At 40.9% G+C, this 18697-nt stretch overlaps 5 protein-coding genes across 8 annotated transcripts in view; all 5 read left to right on the plus strand.

Moving 5' to 3' along the window:
- The window catches only part of LOC110186896 (Lipophorin receptor 1), a 122742-nt gene that overhangs the window by 81505 nt on the left and 22540 nt on the right, over window positions 1-18697 (plus strand). Inside the window, exon 1 of one of the 4 annotated variants that reach the window (XM_086840559.1) lies at window positions 16703-17594. The exons of 1 other annotated variant lie outside the window; for it this stretch is intronic. Coding sequence is in view for 2 of the 3 variants with exons in the window: in XM_020956211.2 (XP_020811870.2) it covers window positions 18365-18443 (79 nt within the window). In the remaining variant the exon portion in view is untranslated. 2 more of the 4 variants (XM_020956211.2, XM_086840563.1) reach the window with 2 other exon arrangements.
- On the plus strand, window positions 64-1082 carry LOC110186297 (putative palmitoyltransferase ZDHHC24). The gene has a single exon (XM_020955412.2). The coding sequence runs from the start codon at window positions 64-66 to the stop codon at window positions 1003-1005; it is 942 nt and encodes a 313-aa protein (XP_020811071.2). The 3' UTR covers window positions 1006-1082.
- LOC110186296 (putative palmitoyltransferase ZDHHC24) lies at window positions 1046-2159 on the plus strand. The gene has a single exon (XM_020955411.2). The coding sequence runs from the start codon at window positions 1164-1166 to the stop codon at window positions 2097-2099; it is 936 nt and encodes a 311-aa protein (XP_020811070.2). The 5' UTR covers window positions 1046-1163; the 3' UTR covers window positions 2100-2159.
- LOC110186897 (putative palmitoyltransferase ZDHHC24) lies at window positions 2168-3295 on the plus strand. Its single transcript, XM_020956216.2, has one exon. The coding sequence runs from the start codon at window positions 2295-2297 to the stop codon at window positions 3228-3230; it is 936 nt and encodes a 311-aa protein (XP_020811875.2). The 5' UTR covers window positions 2168-2294; the 3' UTR covers window positions 3231-3295.
- LOC110186900 (putative palmitoyltransferase ZDHHC24) lies at window positions 3359-4298 on the plus strand. Its single transcript, XM_020956218.2, has one exon. The coding sequence runs from the start codon at window positions 3371-3373 to the stop codon at window positions 4220-4222; it is 852 nt and encodes a 283-aa protein (XP_020811877.2). The 5' UTR covers window positions 3359-3370; the 3' UTR covers window positions 4223-4298.

Consider the following 18697-nt stretch of genomic DNA (forward strand, 5'->3'; position numbering starts at 1 on the left):
AACTTTAGCTTTAGAATATTTTGTCAAGTTTTTGAATTTATTGGAATTTAAAAATTCAACACCATGTGTGTTCTGTCAGTAATTTTGGGTATATATGCTGGAAAATCTCCAGCAGAATTGAAATCAAAAAATCCTTTTCACGACTTAACAGTGTGTTTATTTGTTGAGTGCGTGGATATAATTGCTAATTGGGATACTCAGAGATTCAGGGATATAGCACATCGTTTCTCAGCAAGCTTTCTATATAGCACAATGGCCTTTTTTGTTCTTACACAAATGCTTTACGTGGTTCCCCAGGTTTATGATACCAGCGGAGTGATGTACAAGCTTGGCTGCTTAACGACTGTCTTCATTACCTACAATATCCTGGCTAATATGAGTGCCTGTAAGCGAACGGACACCAGCGTATGGAGTTTGCGCTGGGATCAACTATGTCCGTCTCCTGAAGACGAGTCCTTGTGGCGTTATTGTGATTCCTGTGAGAGACTTATGCCACCAAGATCCTGGCACTGCAAGGTGTGTAAATGTTGCATTCTGAAACGGAGTCACCACTGCATTTTCACTGCCAACTGTGTGGGTCATAATAATCAGCGTCACTTCTTCTGGTTTACTTTCTACATGACCTTGGGTCTTCTCTTGTCCCTGGGCAATACCATTATTTTTATGCTGAAGAATTTCGATTACATTTATATGATAACTTGGCTATGGCCAGTGGCCATCTACCTGGACGAGTTTGCCAGTGGTCCCAGTCCTCCCAACTGGTTGGGTTTGACCATCATGTTCAATGCCTACATTCTCCTGCCTCCTCTGGTGATGTTCATGTTTCAAATGGTGTCCATTTGGAGGAACACTGTAATCTTAGACCTGAACAACGACTCCTTCAATCTTGGGCTACGGGAGAATTTCAGATCGATTGTGGGTCAAAAAGGTCTCTGGACCTTTCTTTCGCCGAGATTGAAGAGTCCATTGCCCCATGATGGTACTCAGTGGCCAGAGAAGAAATAAAAAGTTGAAATTTCCATTCGTTAACTTATTGAAAATGAATTGGAAATAATTTTGATAAAATATATGTTGTATTTTTAAGGAACTCGCTTTGAAGTTATTGTCAGACAGTAAATGCCTACATCTTCAAACATAAATTCTTGTGCGTATAAATATTAGATATGGATACTGTAGAACCAACGGAGCCATCTCTAGAGGACATGGATAACCCGAAGTCTGAAGAGCCTGTTGAAGATTTGGATAATACAAGCCGATCAAAACCCGTCAACGATTCCTCGATCAAGACTCCCAAATCGACCATGTCCTACAGGGAGATCCTCTGCATAACGATAATTATTATTCTCACTCCATTCTTTTTCATTTACGACGTATTCTACGTAACTCCGCAATTATTTGGTCCCTTTGGAGTGACGTTAAACGCTATAGTTTGCACTTGGATTACTCACAATATCCTTGGAAACCTTTGGGCCTGTTTGCGGAAAAGCAGCTTGGTGGACACTTTGCCCCTTGAACTCCGTACACCTGCCAAGGGGGAGGAGCACCTGTGGCGCTATTGCAAGGAGTGCGAAAGACTAATGCCACCAAGGTCCTGGCACTGCAAAATGTGCAAGTGCTGCATCCTGAAGCGGGATCATCACTGCAACTTTACTGGTAACTGCATAGGACACAATAATCAGAGATTCTTTCTCTGGTTGACCTTTTATCTAAGCCTCGGCTGCGGCTTAGTCCTTGTCTATAATTTTATTTTAGCCTGGCAATATGGCATTGTTACAGGCAATATTTTGAGCTTGTATGAGATTATTTTCCTTCAAGAATCGATGGAACCGAACTTTGGATTTAGAACCGCAATATCTATGGTCGTCTACGTGAACTTATTGTGCCTTTCTGCTACAATACTAATGTTCACCACCGAAGTATTGATGGTAAAACGTAATACAGTGATGTTTGATAAATCAAATCGGGAATATGATTTGGGAGTGCAGAGTAACTTTCGCCAGGTACTAGGACAACTTCAGTTCTGGACATGTCTTTCGCCAGCTATTAACAGTCCTCTGCCCCACCTTGGCACCCAATGGAAATCTAAGAAGAGTGACTGAGTCTTTTCAGTTGAATATTAACAAATTCAGTTTGTAAAAATATATAATTCTCTATTAAGTTGTTTTTCTGAGTGCTTTGAAATTACTATCAACATTTCTCATAAACATAACATAAATTCTTGTCAGCAATACTACAAGAAGTTACACTTTATTTTTGGTTTGGACTTAGGCATTAAAGGCCTATAGTTTTAAAATATGTATAACACGAACCCAAAGGAGCCACCTGTAAAGGACTTGGATAACCATGAACCTCTAGAGCCCGTCGCAGAGTTGGATAATCAAAACCCATCGGAACCTGTCAAAGATTCCCCGATCAAGACTCCCAAATCTAGCATGTCCTGCATAGAAGTCCTCTGCATGACCTTAATTATTATACTCACTCCATTCTTTTACGTTTACGATGTGTTCTACGTAATACCGCAATTAATGGGTCCCTTTGGAGTGACTTTTCACGCTATAATAGGCACATGGATTTCCCACAATATCCTTGGGAACCTGTGGGCCTGTTGCCGGAAGACCAGTTCGGTGGATACTTTGCCTCCGGAACACCGAAAACCTCCTAAGGAGGAAGAGCATCTATGGCGCTATTGCAAGGAATGCCAAAGGGTAATGCCACCAAGGTCCTGGCACTGTAAGATATGCAAGTGCTGCATCCTGAAGCGCGATCACCATTGCAATTTTACGGGTAACTGCATAGGACACAATAATCAAAGATTCTTCCTCTGGTTGACCTTTTCCCTGAGCTTTGGCAGCGGCCTGGCCCTCATCTATAATTTTATTTTTGCCTGGCAACATGGCATTGTTTTAGGCAATATTTTAAAGTTGTATGTGATGGCGTTCCTTGAAGGTTCGATTGAACCAAACTATGGATTCAGAGTGGCCATATCTATGGTTGTCTATGTGAACATATTGTGCGTTTTATTTCCAGTAATCATGTTCATCTTTGAAGTGCTGATGATCCAACGTAATACTGTGATGTTTAATAAATCAAATCGGGAGTATGATATGGGAGTCTGGAGAAACTTTGGCCAGGTACTGGGACAATGTCAGTTTTGGACTTGCCTCTCGCCAGCTATTCACAGTCCTCTGCCCCACCGTGGCACCCAGTGGAAATCTAAGAACAGTAAATGAGTCTTTTCAGTTAAATGTAACAAATTCAGTTCGATAATATAAAATTGTTTCCTTGTGTGCTTTGATATTGTAGTCAACATTTTCCTTAACTTAGAAAAGCCTAGATACACTTAGATGCGACCTCCCTATATCTGTAAAACATGGCTTTCGTGAATTCTACGACTGATAATTTCGTAAAACGCATTTACAAGGATCCCTACTGTTGGCTGGAACCCCTCTCCATAATCGTGCTCATCGTCTTGACCTGTTTCTACTACATTTATGATGTGTTCTATGTGGTGCCGCAGTTACATGGTTTCTTTGGACAGACAATCAACTTCTTGATCGCCACTTGGATCGTTTACAATATTTTCGGAAATCTTTGGGCCTGCTGCAGGACAACAAGCTCAGTGAACAAGTTGAGACCGGAACTACTGCAGCCTGTAAAGGGAGATGAGTACCTTTGGCGATATTGTGATAAATGCGACAAACTAATGCCACCGAGAGTCTGGCACTGTAAAATCTGCAAATGTTGCATTCTGAAGCGTGATCATCACTGCAGCTTCACGGCCAATTGCATTGGACACAACAATCAACGTTACTTCATCGCGTTGAACTTTCACCTTACCCTTGGAGCTGGCCAGGCTCAGATCTACAATTTCATCATGGCCCTAAAGCATGGCTTTAATCGGGAAAATTGGTTGCCGATATTTTTCGATGAAGCTTTCGCTACGGATGATTCGGACATTTTGTTTTCATACCTAATGAGAACCATCTTTTACATTAATCTGATGTGCTTTGTATTTCCCTTGCTGGTGTTAAGCTGGCAAATTCTATTGGTCGTAAACAATGCGGTTTCTGCGGACTCTACCGATCGCACTTATGATCTCGGAATAGGACGCAACTTTTCCCAGGTGCTGGGAAATCGAAGATTCTTGACTTTGCTATCTCCAATGATCGAGAGTCCTCTCCCCCACGAAGGAGTCCATTGGCAGTCCAAGCGTACCGTCTAAATGATACAATTTGATACCCTTATCCCAGTGTGTTTTCCAAATTATATATATATGCACGTTTCCCATGCCACCCAGAGACAACGGAGTTTTTCGCTTCATTTAATTCGACATTCGATGTGCTAATTACCATGGCAATCGGAGGGGGTTGGAAAATGCGGGGGGACTGTGCCACGTGTCAAGGTTTTATCCGATTGTCAGTTGGGGAGTGGAAATTCCTTTCCTGTGCCTTTTCTCTTTTGTTGAAGGGTCAATGGTTTGTGGTGTGACACTTGGAACGGAGAAGAATTGGTGATTTTAATGTCTTTTTAAGGGTACTAAGGGAGAGACAGATAAGTTTTGTGCAGATAAGACCCAAGGGAAAAACATATGGAAATATGTTTGATAAGAAAACAATAGGTTAAAAGAAATAGCCTAATAGATTATAGAATATATAAATAATTTTAATAGTTAAATAGTCATATTTCTCCGCAAACAAAAATCCTGTAAACATATTTTAAAGATTTTTGAGACAGGTATAGTTTTTTTTATGTATTAATCATAATTTTTTCTTATACCTTTAGCAAAATATAACAAAGTTAGGATACAGCCAAGTCACCATCAAAGTTACTCTTGAATTTCTCCCCACCTTTAAGTACTCTACATTTGCATAAAGTTCCGCCCACCAAAAGATACCTCCCAGATAGCTTTCCCCTTCGTTCCAGCTAACCTCAAATCTGTCCATGGCTTGTGACACCTTCTGCCGCAAGTCGAAAACACTTGTCAAGTGTCGGAAAAGCCAAAAACCGTTTGAAAAATGAAAGCGGCTGAAAACAGGGATTCCGAACAGACAGACAATGGCGGATATCTGGGTATCCAGGGGGACCACGTAGTAGAGGGATAGGAGAATTAATGACGGCGCATGCCAGTGACAAGACCCGGAACACGGAATCAAAGTCCAGCACTGGGCGTATCTCGTGTTTCGGTGCATGAAAAATGTTCGAGGTGCGAAATCTGTTGCGGGGTCTAAACAACATAATTGCCAAATAAAAAAGTCGCCGCCGGCTCAAACCGGCTGACCATTAATCAAAACTGGTCCTTTGGCCCTCTGAAAAATGAGCAGAGCCATTCGAGAGGAGCGCAGGAGCACACTCGGAACAGCTGCCTCCGGCGGTGGGTCCGCTGAGAAATGGCATTGTCAACACTTTTAGGCCAATCGGAAGGCGGGGATTCCCATTTCCCCGGCCGGAGTCAGTCAGCGACATTTGTTCCGGCCATCGCTTATTGCGACGTCAATATCGATGCTCCCAATTCCGCCCTCAATTTCTATTCCCATTCCTGTTTCGAGTCCGCCTGCCACCGACAACTGATGACCTCCAATACGAAGCGGGTTCCGATTCCTGATTGCAGCTCACTCATTTGGGAGACTTCCGTTGACCAGAAACGGATGACGAAAAAGACATCTGGCCAGCAAAAGGTACTTTAAAGAATAGAGTTCACATAAAACTAGGCAAGACCAAAAGCGACGACTTCCCTCACATTAGCACTCGAATAATCATACGCCGCATTGTCCCAGGACCAAAGAGGAGGAGGAAGGGGAGCCAGGACCTGTCATCGCATCTGTTGTGGATATTTGAATGTGCCGTCAACAAGGCCCAGGGAAAACGTTGGCATATCAGGCATTCGGATTTGGAAAGGGATCGGGTACAGGAATGGAACTTTAAACTGCGGGCCTTCCTCTGATGAAAGAGGAGGGGATTGAGGAGCTCTGTGCGTCCTCAGACACAGATAGCAACCACTGCCAGGAGCCGGTCTGCTAACTGGTTGGTTGACTGCCCCCTTTTACCTCATCCCAGGCCAGCTCCTGGCCCAATCTCAAACTCATACTCGCTCCTCTGTACAGGACAAAATTTACCGCTAAGCATTTGCCAACAACGTGGCACTGTTCAAAGGACAAGGGGGAAAAATAGGACATGTAGAAGGGATAGGGACTGGGACTGAGACTGGAATGACACACACGGATGCTGCTGGTCGGGATCATGGGGGTCATTGTAATCATAACGGTGGTTCTTTCCACGACAGGATATATTCCTAAACAGGACAAAAAGTGCGCAGAAAAGGCGCCAAATTAGTCAAATCGTTTAGTGACCAAACAGGGTGCCTGCTGGATAATGCAGTCTAAGTAATTCAGAATCATTTCATATGGATAATTCTGCACATTTCCCATCCCTTTTGGACATTTTAATTCAATTTCAAATTCTACATTCCCTGCTCTTTTGGCAATCTAACAAAAGCAATTGAGTGGACCGGCTTTTCCTTGCCGAAGAAGTCCTTTTGCTCGCTGAGATTGTAGCTGCGCTGCTGCTGCTCTGCTGGTGCGCTGCTTTTCCTGATTTTCTCTGCTTTTCCGCTGCTTTCCTCTGCTACGTTGCTGCCCTTGGATGATGGACAAATGGCAGTGCAGAGTGAGCCACTAAGCAGGGACAGTTTTTATGATTTTTCGGTTTGAGCGCGCGCTTTCCTTTTCTGTTTGTTTTGCAATTATTTCCCCTGTCGCAGGATGTGGACTGTAACTGTTACTGTTGCCATCTCTTTCGCTGTTAACTCACCCCCCGAAAAATGTCGTCCTTTTATTCCCCGCAGTACTTGCACTTTGTTTTCGTGGCGCGGTAAGGGAATAAGTTCTTGTTTTTCCATATTTTCTTTGAAATTCGAGACTCGGCTTGCTTCAGTTTGAATTTAAGGAATTTGCATACATTTCACGTGGCCTGCACTCAGGTACATGTGTCACTGTCTCTGGGTTTGTGGGTAATTTCATTTGCACGAAGTGCTTTCACCTCTGTCCGGGAAATTCCTCGACGCTCACTTGGCTTTTTCTCGTATTTGCATTCGCCTGTCGCCCCTCCCCCTGTGAGAGAGACCCTTTTCTTATTATTATTCCCCGCACCCCATTTTATTTGCCCGGCACTTCACAGGCTACCACTTTTCCATTTTCCACCCCTCCACCCCTCCACCCACTCACACTTGGACACACACATACCACTTTCCACACCCTCCCGACCCACCCCCATTTGTGGTCATTTAACTGATGTTTCTATCTCTTGCTGACTTTCTTTTTGTCTGCCTCCCTCCAGGTTTTCCTCGCTTTCTCCCTATTTTTCCTTCGGCCTTTTCCGGCCAGCAAATGGCAAATGCTGAAATCGTGCGAAAAATTAAATAAATGACCAACCCGATTTTCCCATTCCCATTTCGATCGGGTTTTGCCCTTATTTCCACCTTATTTATGGCTCAAATGTGCTATAATTTTGCATTGATTTCCATTTACCTTTTAAATTTATGACTCGAGCGGAGTTAGCTTCTTGAATACTTGATATTTCATTTATAACATAACAATTTTCTTATTTTATATCAGATAAAGTTAACGTTTCATTTGTGGATTTCTGGATTCCACAAGAGCCTGTGAATGGTTAAAGGTATTTTTGCAATTTAAATTCATAAATACCTTTGCATTTATTAAGGATCCATGCAGTTGAAGAAAGAATCTTTGATTGTTTTATTAAATTTATTTAATTTTTATACAATTTATACGTTTATTAACTTATATTTTAATAATTCTGTTTCTCAAAAGTATATTTCCCTCCTTTTCCTTAATATTTCTGATATTATTTCGATACTACGAGGTATCTAAAGTTTGCCTTGCCTCAACTTTACATGGTTTTTTTCCACAGCTTTTCTCATTCTTTCTCCCTCTCTTTTCCTCTTTTGCTGGCTGTCTCTTTCTCAGCTCCACCTCGTTTGCATTTGGCAACAAATTGGCCAACGGCCTTGCAGCTCGTTGCCCGAAATTGCCTTTCATAGCGTCAATTCCATCAGCAATTTCCGCGCCAATTAAAAAATTGTTGCAACTGGCCGTTTTCGTTTTCTGGCCCTTGGCATTCACCAGTTTTCCATGCCGAGCACGCACTCGAAGCGGGGAGGGGGAGTGAGTGGGTGGAAAATGCGAAAACAGAGGTGCCAAGGGTGAATTTTCAAGCGAGAGCTTCAACTCTCTGGACGCTTTTCTTTTTGTTGTTCATCATAAATAAATACTGTTAATTTTTCAATTGTTCGCTGGGGCGCTTAACGGCCCGCCTGTTGCCCATCCTCTGCAACCCGACAATTTTCCATTTTCCGAGGCACGTGCAATGCAATGCACATAATGGAGGAGGCTTTCCCGGAACGGGGCAAGGATGTGCCAGGGGGTGAATCCGAAATAACCATATGCCGGAGTCACAAATATGTGCTGGCCGGAAGTTTTTGGGCTACGTGGTGACGAAGATTGACAGACTAGACATTCCCATGCAGTGCAAGAAATATTTAGAACAAAATATTTTATAATACAAAAGAGATGAAAGAGAAATCTTTACCTATTATAGGGTTTATTTTGTATTTTAAGTAGAAGGGTTTTTGAACTGTGTACGAGCAATAAAGTTGACAGTTTCGCATCAGACGGGGAACGTGACAGCTTGGAGAAGGCATATGGGGTTGAAAATCAAGGATGAGTCGAACCAAGAACAGTGGAAGGATAAAAGGAGTCAGTCCCGGGCGGGCACGTGGTGTTGTCTGGACGACGACAAAAGTTGGAACCGGCGTCGCCACCGGATATCAAACAGTTTTGGCTTTTGCCTGTTTGGCTGTTTGCTGGAATTCCTTATCCCAATACACAACATATCCAAATGCGAGTGTCCCAAACACACACATATCCCAAACACACACCCATTAGGAGGACATATGCCCTAAAACAGCTGTCACATCGGGAAGTTTATCCTCTCGCCCTTGGCCTTTGCTTATCACGCCATAACGGAACTTGATGAGCAAAAGCCATTTTAATTTCAGTCACTGCCACTGCCACAGCCTCCTTCTTGACTTTCTATAAATCTGTCAGCAATGACAAGGCACATCTGTCCCATCCCATGTCACTTCCTGCCACTCTTCATCCTGCTCCTGCTCCTGCTCCTCCCACCAATTGGTATTCCTAATCGAACTAAATTGAATCACATAAACGCGACAGCGCCTCCAAAAGGATCCCCCAGAACAATGACAGGAGCAGCGACCTTATCAATGTCCTTGTGCGTATGGGAATGTGAAAGTTGGATGAATGTGAGAAATCGCTCTCAATGGGGGCATAAATTGACAGGCTTTTGAGGAAAATGTGGGGAAAACTTGATTTTCGTTGCAGTAAATTGTGAAATTTTTCAATAATGGTGTGCTATTTAGTTTAATTAATTTTGTTTCGTAGCTAATTTAGTTGAAAAATGTATAATATTTTGGAATTTGAACCATTTTCTATTAAACAAATCTGTTATGCTTTGTAGGAAGCAAAGTTAAATCTTTAGAATTTTATAAGTAAAAGTGCATTAATACAAAAAATCAATTAAATACACATTTTCAATGAATAATGCATACATTTGTCAAAGGCAAATAAAATGTTATTTAATATTTACAATAAAATTATATATGACAATAGTTTATCCCCAAGAATATATATTTAAATACCTCAATTAAATAATATTTAACTCAATTTCCGAAATGTAAATAAAATAGAATTTGTCATTGCAACTCTGAGTAATTAATCCCCAACAAAGAGCTCTCAACTCTTTAACCATTTTAATCTAAATTTTTCGAAATGCACGCACACAATTAAATTTAAATAAATAAATAAGTAACCAGGCAATTGCATTACAATTATAAATCAAAGGGTTTTAAGAGTGTCCAATCAACGACCGGTTAAATCCCTTGCAATAAATGCGAAAACCGATTTAAATTATTTTCACCGAACCTTGGTAATCCGCAAAGTGAAATTAGCCCCGACCGACAATAAAAACCATTTACATATTAAGCAAATAAAATTATCAAATGAAATAATCGAAATGCAAATACAACAAAAGTGAAATTTTTGGTGTAATGTTTCGGTTATGTTGCCTTTTAATTTTATGTGAATTTTATGTTGCCACTTTATTTATTTATTTACGTTTTTTTTCGTTTCATTTCGTTTCGTTAAGCCCTTCGTTGTTTGAGGTAATTAATGAGTTGGTCCGAAATCCCTTTGACCTTTGGCGGAGGTCGTGTCTTGAGCAGAAGGAGGCGGACCTCTCCTTCCTTTAGGTTTTCCCTCCTTCACACTCACACACACTCGGAACAAATTGTATCTGCTTACCAAGAGCAAGAGAAATTAATTTACGAGGTGAAACTTATTTGCGAAACCCTTTTTGCGCTCTAACGGCTAAGGGGAGGGAGGACGAGGAGGGTGGCGGTCCATTGAAGCGTTTAAATTGCTGTCAACAAAAGGCAAACAAATAAATAAAAGCCAACATCCAAGGGCGTGGGTGGACTGGACGGACGTTGAAGTGACAAAGTGGGCGGACCGCACAACAAATATGTCGACAAATGGAGGACAACGGTGGAATAGTGGGGCGGGCGGTGGGGGGATATATCCAAGTGGGGAAAGGGATAATGGAGCGGCGACATTCAAGGAGATCCGGGGGAAATTAAAAGGATAGGGACAACCCTCCAAAATGACCCTCCTCCAAGACAGCCAAGACGAAACGTGCGCCAAGTGGAATGATTAACACATTGTGAAAGGACGAGGGCACTGTTACAAATTAATAAGAAAAACAAATAAAATTGGAATTATTTTAAATATGAATTCAGTTAACTCTTTAAGACAAATAAGGATTAAAGTAAATAAAACCAGGAAAAGGAAAAGGAATTCTTTAAAAATGTATTAATGCTTTATAATATTTTCATATGCTTTTCTCTGAGTGTTGAATATTTGTGGGCTGGTATTTTGGATTGGGCGTGGCTGAGCTGGTTAAGATAACACGCAAGTATGCAACCCACTAACCAACCGCAGATAGCGACAGGCTTTAATTATGAGCTCGCCAGTGGCAAAAGGCCACCACCACCCCACCCACCCACACTCCAATCAAGGTCAATGGGAAATCTGTGAGTGGCATCAATCGGCGGAGGGCACTGAATACGCTTAGCTCCAAAGCATAGAATAGCAGCATTCTCCTGTCCTCCTTTGGGTCTGGGCACAAAAAAAACGTGGCAGGCACACAAATGGCATATAAGCAGGTTAGAGAGAAAGTAGCAAAGTAGCCAGGGAAAGGATAAGGTTTTGTGGAGAATGGAAAACACGCGCAGGACACGCAAACAAGGCGAAGCAAAAGGTAGCACAAGTTGGAGAAAGGATATGCTGAATATATGCATTTGGAAAATGTTTAGTAAAGTACTCTTAAGGGAGCAGGTTATAACAGACTATTGGAAAGGAAACCCTTAAAGAGCATTGCCATTTTGAGATGAATTATACATTACAAATACTTTAAATAAAATATAATATATGCATTAAGATATAACAAAGATTATTTATTTGTAAAATCATTATATAAGGAAAATCCATATCCCATTGAAGTACCCTTCCCTTCTTTTGGCATCTTCCGAAATCGCCAGGAACTGAGAATCAGCACGAAAATGGCAAACATGTGGCAAGGCCAACACAGGTGGGTTGGCGTTACGGCCAAGGACTCTCGCAATCGAGTTAACCGGCGACTATAAATAGCCAAGCATCGGGCATGCATGCAAATGGTCAAGCAAAAACAAAAAGAAGCGAATAAAAAAAGACGAGCGCTAAAAACGGATTCCACTCATCAATAATGCATTCCGCATCGGAACAGATACAATCGCAGATTGAGCTACGAAGCATCAGCAGCAGGAGCAGGATTGAGAAGTGGCAAGGACGAAACGAGAGCCTGGCATGGATACGTCAACTAATCTGCTGGCACATTCGATTGCGACCTCAGGTCGACCCTCTGCAGCTCTCGCTTTCCTCGGCTGAGTGCCGCCAGGACATAATCGCTTGTTGATCCTTTATAAATACCAGGACAGGGACAGGGACAGCAGCTGCCGCAACATCTGAGGCAACTCAACTGGAGTGACGTGGAGTGGGTTCAGCCAGCGGGTGACATAATCAAATCAATAATTTATGAGTCCACTTTCCTGTAAGCGGATTTACATTGGCCAACACTTGGCCGGGCTCCCTCAGGGGATCAGAAACTTTTTCGCCACTCCGGAATCAGAAACTGATATCAATTAGGTTGAGAGTGATAAGTTCTTTTGGCTGTTTGTTTGTCTATTTGGCTAACTTTTGACTGCTTTAGAGGAGTGAGACTATGGGGCTAAGTCTTTGTGGGACTGATGCTGCGCACACTCTGTTCCACAATGCCGGGAAAAAGTGTCCAGCCACCACTAGAAAAGGATAACAGGACCAGCAGCAAGGACAGCAGTACACCAGGCTGTTACTGTGAGGGGAAATAATTGCAAAACAAACAAAAGAAAAACGCGCCCAAAGCGAAAAATCATAAAAACTGTCGCTGCTTAGCTGCTCACTTTGCGATGCCATTTGTACATCATCCAAGGGCAGCGACGTAGCAGCGGAAAAGCAGAGGAAATCAGGAAAAGCAGCGCACCAGCAGAGCAGCAGCAGCGCAGCTACAATCTCAGCGAGCAAAAGGACTTCTTCGGCAAGGAAAAGCCGGTCCACTCAATTGCTTTTGTTAGATTGCCAAAAGAGCAGGGAATGTAGAATTTAAAATTGAATTAAAATGTCCAAAAGGGATGGGAAATGTGCAGAATTATCCATATGAAATGGTTCTGAATTACTTAGACTGCATTATCCAGCAGGCACCCTGTTTGGCCACTAAACAATTTGACTAATTTGGCGCCTTTTCTGCGCACTTTTTGTCCTGTTTAGGAATATATCCTGTCGTGGAAAGAGCCACCGTTATGATTACAATGACCCCCATGATCCCGACCAGCAGCATCCGTGTGTGTCATTCCAGTCTCAGTCCCAGTCCCTATCCTGTCTACATGTCCTATTTTTCCCCCTTGTCCTTTGAACAGTGCCACGTTGTTGGCAAATGCTTAGCGGTAAATTTAGTCCTGCACAGAGGAGCGAGTATGAGTTTGAGATTGGGCCAGGAGCTGGCCTGGGATGAGGTAAAAGGGGCAGTCAACCAACCAGTTAGCAGACCGGCTCCTGGCAGTGGTTGCTATCTGTGTCTGAGGACGCACAGAGCTCCTCAATCCCCTCCTCTTTCATCAGAGAAAGGCCCGCAGTTTAAAGTTCCATTCCTGTACCCGATCCCTTTCCAAATCCGAATGCCTGATATGCCAACGTTTTCCCTGGGCCTTGTTGACGGCACATTCAAATATCCACAACAGATGCGATGACAGGTCCTGGCTCCCCTTCCTCCTCCTCTTCGGCTGTGGGACAATGCGGCGTATGATTATTCGAGTGCTAATGTGAGGGAAGTCGTCGCTTTTCGGCTGGTTTGTGGTCTCGGTTAGTTCTTTGTGTCCTCTGTGAGGGGCAGCCGCAGACTCTGGTGCCTGCTGGGTTTAAAGTACAAAAAACAAAAAATGCTGGCCAGGCACACGTAGCAGCTGCAACAACGACAATCCGTCTAGTCGCCGGAAGTTGACCAATTGAGTGCTCAGCAATCAGAAATCAGGACTTGGCCTTTTCTAAGGCATTTCAAACCTTAGGAAATAGAGTAGGGGCAATACATAGCTTTGATATACTCAATTGACATTATCGTTGATTTTGAATGGAAAGTTCAAGCGAATACATACATTCTTAAACCCACCTAACTATCGCCTATAATCAACTAGCTCTTTCACTAAAACGATCTGCCGGCAAGCAAAAGCTCTGTTAGACAATGGCATTCATCATACGCCACGTTGGCCGCAACCCTTTCGCATGGCTGATGGTGTGGCATGCCACGTATGTGGGGCACAACCCACAACACACAACACGCAACAATGCAAACTGCAAATACCAGCTGACTGCCTGGGGGGATACAGTAAATTGTCGATTTATTAGAGAAATTATAACGAAAATAAAGTTGATAACAATAAAGCTAGATAAATATATTAAAATCTTAGAGCAATTAAAATATATGTACTTTAGAGTCAAGTTTGCATTTATAAAAGCTTTCTTATTCTTGGAAGCATTCACTGTACTCCGCTTTTATTGAGATATTTTATAATGACTTTTATCCTTTTCCATTATCGAGTAACCACTAAACTTTCATATATTTATTTTAGCGATTTATCGTAGAAAATATTTTGTTCTGCTTATTGAAATTCAAACGGGATAAACAGAGGCTGCCCTTTCTAGTCCACAGCCTCCATTTACTTCCCTGGGGCACAACTACAAATAGTTGGTGAGTTGGTGGAAAGTGGCAGAAGCGACCGACTTGCCGCTGGCCAAAGCAAATATAGTACCAACAAATGCCAGCCAGCAAGAGCTAACAGTCGACACTTGGCCCGAAGTCTGAGAGTCTTTGCCACTAGAAGAAAAATTTATAAAGAAATCAAATGAAGAAATTTAAAAACTTTCCTTCTGAGAATCAGGAAATTAATGTTCTTCTTCTGATGCAAATTCAAAAGAAGATTTCAAGATGCAAGAGTATCTTTAAGATGCAAAAGTAACTTTCAACTGTTAAAATAACTTTCAGATTTATTTTTAAAATGCATTAGTATCTTTTAGATGCATTAGTAGTTGTCCAATGTCTAAATATCTTTCAGATGCAATTTTATATGTATTTTTTGAATGCTTCAGTATCTATTAGATGCAAAAGTAACTTTCAACTGATTAGTTAACTTTCAAATGCAATTTTAAACGAATTTTTGAAATGCAAGTGTATCTTATAAGTGCAAAAGGACTTTTAAGATGCATTGGTATTCTACAGTTGCAAGAATACCCTTTAACTTTATCGTTAAAGTCATTTTCAGATACAAAAGTATCTTTGAAACATACTAGAATTTCTTAAATGCAAAAGTATCTTTCAGATACATTTTCTTTATATCAACCCTTGTAGTACGCAGAACACCCTTGACTTTGTTTGAAGTGTACTTCTCGCAGATGATGCTGTAACTACTGCTGATGCCACTGCCCTGCAGCGACCGCAACGCCTCCTGCCGCAACTTTTGCTGCCACACTATAAATATAACATTAATTTTTATGTTTTCATATTTAGCATCGCTTCGCTGGGCTCACACACCCCAAAGCACTAGCACACACACACACACACTTGCACACACATACACATACATACACATACACACGCATACACTCATAAAGATATGGCCATTGAATGACGTTTATGAGCGATATCGCCAACGTCGACGCAACATGCTCTGTTAGGCGCTGGACAGAGCTTTAACAGCCCAGCATCCACAAACTGTTAGTGCGAAAAAACACTGTTAAATGCGCGGCTGCGACTGCAACGTCAGCAGAGGCAGCGACAGCGGCAGAGCGGTTTGAGCAGAGGCAGCGACTTCTATTGTCATTTGGCACATGTGAAATTTACCGCTACTTCTTCGCTCATTCATTCGCTGTTTACATTCCGATTCGAAGACTTTTCCCAATTCGAGCGCGACTTTCGAAAACTGCCTTGCATTTGAATATCGATAGGGTTTTTACAACTGTTGTTGTTATTATATTGCAGTAATTATAACAGTGTTTTACTGTTAAAATAGTAAAATGATCGTTTGTGGTTTCGACTTCGAAAATGTGTAAAATGTTTGCTTAATTTATAAATGATATTATAAAAGATGTGTGAAATATAAAACCAAAACAACAATTAAAATCAAATAACAAAACCCAAAGGAAAATTAATACTATATAATATAAAAACAGTATAGAATAAATAACATGCAAATTAAAATAATAAATTAAAGTTTAATAAGTTTAATGATTAAATTAGTAATAATAAAACCAAATTAAAATATGCTGTATAAAATAAATTTCATCATAAACTTGAAGTTTAAAAACTAAACAAATCAATTTTTAAACAAATAAATCACAACTAAGCTTCAAATATTTGCTTTATTTAACGATATATTTGTATGGCAAATTTTTCGACTAATCAAAGTTTTAAAAACTCATAACTAAGCCAAAAAAGCATGAATTTTGATTCGGAAAGATTTCCTATGCTAGTTTTTATTGGGTTAATAAATCTTCATACCAAATATTAAGTTTTGGAAAATTTAAAATTTTCATAATTTTTTGTTTAACAATTTTAACAATGTAACCCCATATTAAATTAAAAAAAAACTGAAAATTTTATTTTTCTGCCAAAGGTGGCTAGATCGACTCGGTTGTTAATGCTGATCAAGAATATATATGACTTATAGGGTCGGAAATGACTCTTTCATTAACTTTTCCTCAAATCAATAGGAAGAAAATAGCTTTCAACAACACACACAGTATACTATATACATTTCTAATCAAACCTGCATTTGAGGCTTTTTGCGCAAATTGTATACAAAATGTTAATTACTTGCATAAATCTTCATAGATAATTAATGCACCTATATTACGTAGGGTCGCGGATGTTAGCAGTTCGTCTGCAACTAAACTGAAATGCAACTTTTACAATCGCGTCGACAACCGAATTGATCGGAACCCCACGGAAAGTGCTTGCACACTATAAAAATATATTAAAAAAAAGATATAATGCAAAAACCCAAATGGACTTATCAAGGACTAAAACAACATACTTTAACTTTGCTAGTGCAAATAATAACAAACATAGAAGACAGACGAAATTCTAAGAAGACCTACCTCAAATGCGGAGTAGACCAAGCTAAGATGAGATCGATAGGCATTTGGCATAAGACCCTTTAAACAAAAATTACATATCATCACTTGACACATATAACTTTGTACTGGACTGTAGTGATTGTATTCCTGGAAGTGTTATTACTAAAAAACAAATGCATATATTTCCCATTAAGTCTACATAGTTTTTCTATTTAAACAATGTACTTAAAGTACACTTTAGATCATTGTAGAAGAGATTACAAACTGCAAGGCTATTATATATACTTTCTCCAAAGTAAAGGATACACTTTAGAATTAATCAAGATCTAGGTAGTAAAGAAGAGACCAGAAATATTTACTAACTTCTCCAATCGGTTCGATTTGTCATCCCAAAATAGCGATTACAGTCATAGGCACTTGGCGAATAAACAACGCCGATTATTATCTGCGCTTTCAAAATGCAGCTATCAATTGAGCCCATCATCGATAGATGAGGCCCTTGACGTCTGCCAAAAACACAAAAGACAAACCTCTGAATATATGTCTATATATATTTGTATATATATATGCATATAAATGTCCGATTTCCCGTCTCTTGAACACACGACACGGGTCGGCTGCAGGGCGATAAAATGCAGTGTCAGTTGAAGTGCTTGATTAGGCGATTTGCGAGCAGCTCTTTGCCTGCAATTAGAAACGGCAACCGCAAACACTGTCAAATAATCGGAAAGTCAGGGGCGTCTGATGGTAAGAGGGGGTTCTTGCTGTCATTCACAAACCCCATGGGGGTGGTGCTTGAAAAATGATTTACACGCGCAAAATCATAAATTATGCCCATTTTCGAGTGGCGGCACCGGAAGCAACGACAAATGCAGATGACATGCTGCCAACGATTGCAGCAGCGATGATTGGGAGAGTTTGATTGCAAGTTTGATTGAGATTTTCGGATTGGCATTGGTGTATTGATGATATCGATGGGATGTTGGCCAAGACAAGGCTTTATGAAGCCAAACCCATTGCCTGTGCTTTTTCGAGCGACTCTTATCAGTCCAGTTAACGTCATTCAATCCCATCCAATGAGAAATCCCAACCACTTCCAATTCCAATTCAATTTCGAATTTCACATTTTCAATCACACACCGGCACACACACATCTGGTGTTTGATTGAAAGCAGCGACACTTTCAATGCTAATGAGCCACAATTCCGTTACCCATAACCGCAGGCGATTCAGTTCGCGTCGGTCTTCGTTGGGCATCGCACGGTTAAACGCTGCCGGGTCTCAAAAAATTTAAAATACTAAAGTTTAACACCTGGAATATATACATACCTGGTGCCCATGCCAAGCGTTGCGATTATCGTACGATTCTACGTCCGGTTCTGTCCGATTTTGTCCAGCCTTAATTAAAAATATCGTTTTTTGCGCACTGATAAACGCGGTGGCAACGCAAAAGGGAAGTCGCGTGCTCAAGATACAATCGGATATATATTATATATATATCTTTTTTGGCCAATACAATGCGTAAAAGTGATATTTTTAATGGCTTCAACCTGCTGATCCTGTTTGTGGTCTCTTTGGCATTGTCCTGCGGTTCAGGTTGGTACTATATAGCTATAAATCATGAAGATCCGTTCAAAAATCAGTTTCCTGAAAACATTTTCTATAAACCCTTACTTTAATGGGTTTTCTAGAGCACAAACTTGTTTCAAGAGCTTTTAAGAGTAATTACAACGTTTGAACATTTCTTTAATCACACATTAAATAATTTCTTGTATAATATCTTCCCTGCACTTTAAATGCAATTACTATGCCTTATCAAAGAGTATTTCTACAAAATAATTGAAATGCAA

This window comes from Drosophila serrata, unplaced genomic scaffold (genome assembly GCF_035046125.1).
Source record: "Drosophila serrata isolate PLE 108 unplaced genomic scaffold, ASM3504612v1 contig_382, whole genome shotgun sequence".
Lineage (NCBI taxonomy): Eukaryota > Metazoa > Arthropoda > Insecta > Diptera > Drosophilidae > Drosophila > Drosophila serrata.